The sequence below is a fragment of the Hipposideros armiger genome, unplaced genomic scaffold, assembly GCF_001890085.2.
Source record: "Hipposideros armiger isolate ML-2016 unplaced genomic scaffold, ASM189008v1 scaffold_1622, whole genome shotgun sequence".
Lineage (NCBI taxonomy): Eukaryota > Metazoa > Chordata > Mammalia > Chiroptera > Hipposideridae > Hipposideros > Hipposideros armiger.
The window spans coordinates 128,416-136,533 of record NW_017732972.1 but is presented as its reverse complement, the minus strand read 5'-3'; the positions used below and the strand labels follow the sequence as shown (position 1 = coordinate 136,533).

The following is an 8,118-nucleotide window of genomic DNA, read 5'->3' as shown; positions in this document are numbered from 1 at the left end:
GTGTCACACATTGCTTCTGGTACAGCAATATCTGTCAAATAAAAACATTATGGTGTGTCCTCATCCACCTTATTCACTAGACCTGGCACTGTGTGACTTCTGGCTCTTCCCCAAAGTCAAAATGACCATAAAAGGAAAACATTTTGAATCAATTCAGGACATTGAGGCAACCATGACAGCGCAACTAAAGACATTCACAAAGGAGGACTTCAAGAACTGCTTCAGAAAGTGGCAAGAATGATGGGATAAGTGTGTTTGAAGCAATGAGGTGTATTTTGAGGGGGATTAATAGCAATGTGTCTTTTACTGTAGTATTTTTAGAATTTAAATATTCACTGTATTTTTTTTATCACATCTCATCGATAAAGGGGAATAGACTGTGTAGAAAATCCTTAACACTCAATCCCACAGATATAAAGACAAAGGTCAAGATGAGAACTCTGGTAAAGGGAAAAGCAACAGGTTTATTGCTCAGAAATGGAAACCCTATGCTGGCGTCTATATTGATGTGCCTTGAAAACAAATGTCCATTGGCTTTACTTACTAGCACATAGAATGAAAAATAATACATATAGAACAAAGTAGAATAATGTTAGAAGAGAGTTCCTTAACAGAAAAAAAAAATCTGTCAAGCAAAAATCTCCCATTAATCAGCTTTTATTTTTGTCATAGACTCCTGAAAGTGAGTCCACAAAAAGGATGAGATACTACAATGAAGCAATCTGCAGAAGACAAATCCTACCCAATGTCCTCTCTCAGATGTGAGAAAATTTGAATGGAAAACTTCCCAGGGGAAGTCAAGGATTCAATCCACTTCCAGGCTAGGAGTCCTTGCCAAAGTTAAACTTCACAATTTTATATGCTGCATATTACTGACTATTCTACATGGATTCCTTTTCTGCTATTTTCAAAATGAGATTTTCAAAAAAAAATTATTATCTTTTATTTGAATATTTCATGTCATGTGTTTTGGATGGCTCATTTATAATTTTGTCATAAGTTCTTTGATGATGAAGAGCTTCATCCAGGCATGACCAAGAGGAATTCACTGTCCAAATAGTTTGGCACTGGTATTGAATGCAGTAACTGGATGGGTCTTGAGTAGAGACTGAAATAATACAGTGAAAGGTGGAGCTGAGAAGTAGGTTGGAAAAAAACCTAAGGACATCCTCTGAATTCTGAAAACAGCTGTGAATAAACTGGGTACATAAAGTAACATTTAAAAAAAAAAACTAAAAAAAATGAATGCACAAGAACACACAAAAAAATCATGAAAGAAAATAATGTAATATTTTGAAAGTTTACCACACAAGTGTTTTTATCACAGCACGGTCCAGTGCCACATTCTGCTGAGCCAATCAGAGCACACTTTTGAGGATTACAGCATTTTTCATGACTGCATTTCTAAAAGCAAATACAATCAAATTAAATAATAGAAATTTTCAATCAAATAAATAATTTTGTCAAAATACACTAAAGCTTGTCTCTAAGTTAATTACAATCACAGTATTATTTTTTCTGTATTTACTTTTAACACCACTTTATTTAAACTTGATATATTTTCAGTATAGAAAAAATGGTAATGAAATCATTCATGAATCAAAGCTCAAGAAATTGAACTGTTAAAAATTAATGCAATTCCTTTCAACTGTAGGTTTTTTTAAACATATACACAATAAATTTTTAGACTTTTTTTCATTTAACAAATGAAAAAAATAGAGATTTATAAATTAAAATGTTTCAAAGAAAATTTTTATGATTTTTTTTAGCTCCAAAATTGTATATGAAAAATTATTTCAAGAAGTTATTAGGTTATGGAGTACAAAAATAGTAAGTGCTCTTTACAATATACTCTGATTTCCTTCTTTCTATACAGTTATCTATTCAGTGCAAGAGTGATGTTTAGTAGAGTAATAGTAATATTTAAAAATTAGTAAAGTAGATAAGCAAAAATAACTAAGCATTTATATCTGTTTCGATTTTATTATATTCATTATTAATGTGTAAAAATTTTACATATATGCACATTCTGGTTTATGTTATATTTCTATGCATATATTCTATTGAGGTATTCTGTTTATTTGCCTTATCTGTAAGCAGTTGTATATTAATGATATACAATTTAAAAAACTTGTCAAGTCAGAAGAAAACAATAGAAATTAATATAACTCAGAATGCTTTGGTGATCTTGTTCTCTAGATTATCCCTTCCCTTAACTGAAGGCTCGATACCCATTCTGTCAGAAAAACTTAACCTGAGACTTGTTTACTTTAGATGTAGACAGCTTTTCCCCAAGATAATCTTTTGAACATTGACATGGTTTCCCTTAGTCAAATTTTATTAAATCTGGAATCTGCCTTTATTACCTAAGAAAAAACAAAACTCTCTTGTAAACATTCCCGAGGCCCATAGCTTCTACTCTGATTGGGGTATCTATCATATCACTGACTCACTTGATGAAAATCATTAGCTGTTCCTTTGAACACCTCAGAATATTGATTCCCTCCTATAGGGTTCCTTTTTGTACTTGCCTCTTGATCACACTAATAATCCCTACTTTCAGCCTCTTAAGAATTGGATCTTGACCTCACATTAGTGAAATGCTGGGACTGAGGTAGCTCCAAATGTCTTGGCAGAAGTGAGTTTGCCCAAAGTAGACCAATGTAATGGATCTACACATGCTATAATAGCCAAATTGTGTTCTCTTCAGAAAAACAGCAGTCTGCTTGGCAGGAATATTTAAATTCACTCAAGGGGTTTGTTCATCACAAGAAACCCAGATTTTGTTCAGTTTTATGTTAATTTCTCATTTCTGCTATAAAAAATTACCATAAACTTAGTGGCTTAAAACTACTAGCATGTATTATTTTACAGTTCTGGAGGGCAAAAGTCCAAAAGAGGTCTTACTGGACTAAAATCAAGATTTTGAAAGTTCTGCATTCTTCCTGGAAGCTCTACAGCAAATGCATCTTACTGCCTTTTCTGTTTTCCAGAAACCATCTGAATTCCTTGGCTCATGGACTCTTTCTCCATCTTCAAAACCAGCAGTATAGCATCTTCAAATATCATTGTCACATATCCACTGAATTTGACCTGCCTTCCTCCCTCTAATAAGGACCCTTGCAATTACACTGGGCCCACCCACATCATATAGGATTTCTCTCCTTCTCAAGACCCTTAACTTGATCATAGTTTCAAAGTCCCTTTTGCCATGTAAGGTTACATATTCACTAGTTATGGGGATAAGGATATGGGAAACTTTGGGGGCGATATTACCATATCTCCCCATATGGTCTCTAAAGATTCATGTCCATCTCATACGCAAAATACATGCACTCCATCCCAACATCCACAAAAGCCAAAACCCACTGCAGCATTAACTTAAACGTGCTCATTAGCAGACTCATCTCAATGGTGTGAAGAAGCAATTGGATCTGCAATTGCTCTCCCTTTTTCCTGGATCTTCCTTCAGTTTATCTGACTCCTGATCTTGGTGAATGTGTGTTCAGTTTCATGACAAAGCCTCCATTATTGTGTGAGCCAATTTCTGTAATGTCTCTCTCTCTGTGTCCTTATTCATATATTACAAATATATATACATATATGTATATGTGTACATATATAATATTAACAAAATATATTAACACATAAATATAAAAATACCTTGATAATAATTTTTATATAGATGACATGTTGAAATAATATTATATGGGATATATTAAGTCAAAATATATTATTAAATTATCACCTATTTCTTTTTACTTTTTAAAAATGTGGCTACTAGAAAACAAGATATATATGTGACTCACATTATATTCTTATTAGATAACACTGGTCTAAAGAAACACTAATGAAATTAATAACTGATTTCAGCAAGATTGCTATAAAAAAGTAAAAATACAAATATCTAGTGCATTTTTATATCTCAATAATAGAGAAAACAAAATTTTAAATGTATGATTTACAATACCATGAAAAAAAAAACCATACAGTAAAAACTTTAAAGTTTATGGGTGAAAGACCTTTACACTGAATACTACAAAATACTGTTGAGGGAAATTAAAAAGAAATAAAAAATGGAGGCATATACCCCCATGTAATCCATCCAACCTCAAATTTATCTAAAGATTCAATGCAATGTCTTCTTTTTTTGGTGGCAGAAACTGAAAAAACAAATCAGAAATTCATACTAAAATGCAAAGGGCCAAGATTATTCAAGATAAACATCAATTTGAAATAACAATGCTGGGGTTTATGTAATATCATATTCCATGAATTAATAGAAACCTATAGTAATTAAAATAGTGTAGTATTAGCACAAGATTAGGAAAAACAGAAAAACTCATAAATGTTTACTTGATCAATGACTGAGACTATGATTCGGTACACTGAGGGAAGGACAGTCTTTCAATAAATTGTTACTGTTCAATTTGACATCCTTATAGTATATATAAAAATAACTTACAGGTGATTACATATCTAAAGGTAAACTGTAGAAAAAATTCCAAATATTTTTACAGGAACATATGTGAATATTTTTATGGCATGTAGATCAATACACATACAATGGTGTGTACTATCTGTTGCTTCAAAACAAACACTTAGTAGCTTAAAACAACAGTAATTCATTATTTTATGGTTTCTTTGGGTCAGGAATTTGGCAATGGCTTAGATGAGTAATTATAGATTTGGGTCTCCCACAGATTAACATGGTTGAAATCATCTGAACACTTGTCTTGGCTTGAATGCTCTGCTTTCAATGCTGCAGCCTCACATGGTTGGCAAGTTGGTGCTGGTTGAAAATGTCTTAGTTCTTCCCCTTATGGGACACTCCAGGGGTCTGCCTGAGTATCCGCATGACATAGTGGCTAATTTCTCCCAAAGTGAGTGGTCTAAGAGAGAGCAATGCAAATACCACTATTGTCCTTTATGGCTTAACCACTTAAATAACACACCATCATTTACACAGCACCCTAATAATCATAGAGGTGAGCCCTATTCAGTGCAGCAGGGTACCAAATAAGGGCATGAGCATCAGGAGAAAAACATCATTGGGGCAACAATGGAGATTGGTTATCATGGGTAGGACTAGGTTAAGGCAGGTGAGCCACCTAATACACAGATAAGAAGGCACTCCCTCTCAAACCTTGCAATTGGCGACTCTGTGTGTTTTATGTAAGTGACAATTCAAATTGGCTACCATGAGGGAGGTGAAGACACATTCCCTCTCTAGGGACTAGGCAAGACCATCAAGAGGATGGGTGGCAAACTGGATGCCTAAGGCTCCCAAGGTGCTAGGGAAGTGTATCAGCAAGGTTAGATAGCCACTAACTCCCAAAACACATGATCAGCCAAATTTTGAAGGTGCTGAACAGGGAAAAATAGTTTGGAGCAATTCAGGGATTTTTGGTTTCAGCTCTGACATGTAAAGAGTTTGGAAATTATCAACTCATTCTTAACAAAAGAAAAGAGCAGAACAAAGTCAAGTGAATAAAGAAGAACACTATTTTCAACAAATGTGGCTGGAATAATTGGATGTGTATGTGCAAAAAAAAAGAATTTGTACACAGATCTTATCCTTTTCACAAAAATCAACTCAAAATAGATTACAGGCATAGAAGTGAAAACAGAAGGAGAGTTGGGTAAGTGAAGCACAGAAGATACTTAGGGTGGCAACCCTATTTTGTATGATACTGTAATGATGAAAACACGTCATTATGAATTTATCAAAATCCATAACATTGTAAACATAAAGAGTGAACCTTAATGTAAACTACTGAATTTAGCTAATTATAATGTATCAATACTGGCTCATTAATTATAGCAAATATTGAGCTGTTGGAAAAGTCATGATGCATTTTTGCAATGAAAAACATAGAAAAAATACATCATGACTTTTCTGACAACCCAATATATTACACTAATACAAGATGCTAATAACAACAAACTGCATGTTACAGTTGGAGTAGTAGGTGGGGTGGGTATATTGAATTCACTGCATTATCTGTTCAATTTTCCTGTAAATCTAATATTGTCCCAAAAATTCATTATTTATTTTTTTTAAGTAAATAAATAAATAGATTGGGATTCTGGAGCCCAGTAATATGTTCTGCAAATGTGTTTGTTTAAGCTTATTAAACACTGGAACTAACCTGGCTATTAGTTGTTTTCTTTTTAATGCCTTCCACATATTTTTTCTTAGAGTTTATTATATGATAAATTTGTTTTTTTGTTCCCAGTTATGATGTATGTTGGTGACTACTACAATGATTGATAAACAGAGAACTACTTATACTCCCCTAAAGCGTTTCAAGGTTGTAAAATTTTGCATACCATGCAAAAACAATTAGTGCCTGGCTAAGGGAAGTCATAGGTAATTAGAGCCTTGTATTATACTACTGATTTTTTTTTAATTAAAGTTCATTGGGGTGACAGCTGTTAGTAAAGTTACATAGGTTTCAAGTGTACAGTTCTGTAATACATCGTCTATATATCATGTTGTGTGTTTACCACCCAGAGTCATTCTCCTTCCATCACCATATATTTGATCTCTTTTACCCTCATCTACCACACCCCTCTCTCCTTACCCTGTGATAACCACTAAACTATTGTCTGTGTCTATGAGTTTTTGTTTTTTCATTTGTCTTGTTCCTTTTTTGTTTTCCATTTTATATACTTCATATCAGTGAAATCATATGATTCTCGGCTTTTTCTGTCTGACTTATTTAACTTAGCATAATAATCTCAAGATCCATTCATGTTGTTTCAAATGGTACTATTTTATCATCAACAAGACAAACAATAGCAAGTGTCAGAGAGGCTGTGGAGAAAAAGAAACCCTCTTACATTGTTGGTGGGAATGCAGATCGGTGCAGCCACTATGTAAGGCAGTGTGGAGATTCCTCAAAAAACTAAGAATGGAATTACCATATGACCCAGCAATCCCTCTCCTGGGTATTTGCCCCCAAAATTTGAAAACATTTATCCGTAAAGATATACGTATCCCGATGTTCACTGCAGCTTTATTTATGGGGGCCAAGACATGGAAACAACCAACGTGTCCTTCAATAGATGATTGGATAAAGATGTGGTACATATACACAATGGAATACTACTCTGCCATAAGAAAAGATACTACTGATATATAAACAAGAAGTGGAAAACCATTCTTTGGTTGACAAATTAACAATTATTAAAATATTTTCCTACTTATAGCCTTTGGTATATAGAGCTGGGTACTGCTAATATTTTTTAAATTTTTATTAAATTTATTAGGATAACATTGGTTAGTAAAATAAGGTTTCAAGTATACAATTCTATAATATATCATCTATCGTTTTGCACTGTGTGCTCACCACCCAAAGTCAGTTCTTCCATCATCATATATGTGACCCCTTTCCCTCATCTACTACCCTTCCCCTGCTTCCTTACCCTCTGTTAACTGCTAAACTATTATGTGTTGTCTATGAGTTTTTGTTTGTTTGTCTTGTTCATTTGTTGCTTTCAGTTTTATATCCCACATATGAGTGAAATCACATGGTTGGCCACTGTTTCTGACTTATTTTGCTTAGCATGATAACCTCAAAATCTATCCGTGTTGTTGCAAATAGCAGTATTTCATCTTTTTATGGCTGAGTAATACTCCATTGTATATATGTAGCACATCTTTATCTAATCATTTATTAAAGGACACTTCAGTTGTTTCTATGGCTTGGGCACCACGAATACTGCTGCAATGAACATAGGGGTATATATCTTTATGGATAAATGTTTTCAGACTTATGGGGTAGATTCCTAGAAGAAGGATTGCTGAGTCATATGGTAACTTTATTCTTAATTTTTTGAGGAACCACCATATTGTCTTGCATAGTGGCTATACCAATTTACATTCCCACCAACAGTGTTTGAGGGTTCCTTTTCCTCCACACCCTCTTCAACACTTATTATTTGTCTTGATGATAGCCATTCTAACAGGTGTGAGGGGATATCTCATTGTAGTTTTGATTTACATTTCCCTAATAGCAAGTGAAGTTGAGCATCTTTTCATATATCTGTTGGTTGTTTGTATGTATTCTTGGGAGAAGTGTCTGTTCAGGTCCTCTGCCCATTTTTTTTTTT

The 8,118-nt window shown here is 33.7% G+C and overlaps 1 protein-coding gene across 1 annotated transcript in view; it reads right to left on the bottom strand.

The window, feature by feature from the left end:
• The window catches only part of LOC109377915 (disintegrin and metalloproteinase domain-containing protein 18-like), a gene marked incomplete at its 3' end in the record, with an annotated part of 62,894 nt that overhangs the window by 2,276 nt on the left and 52,500 nt on the right, over window positions 1-8,118 (bottom strand). The window contains exon 13 of the mRNA XM_019634391.1: window positions 1,306-1,404. Coding sequence (XP_019489936.1) covers window positions 1,306-1,404 — 99 coding nt within the window. The remainder of the gene's footprint in view (window positions 1-1,305; window positions 1,405-8,118) is intronic.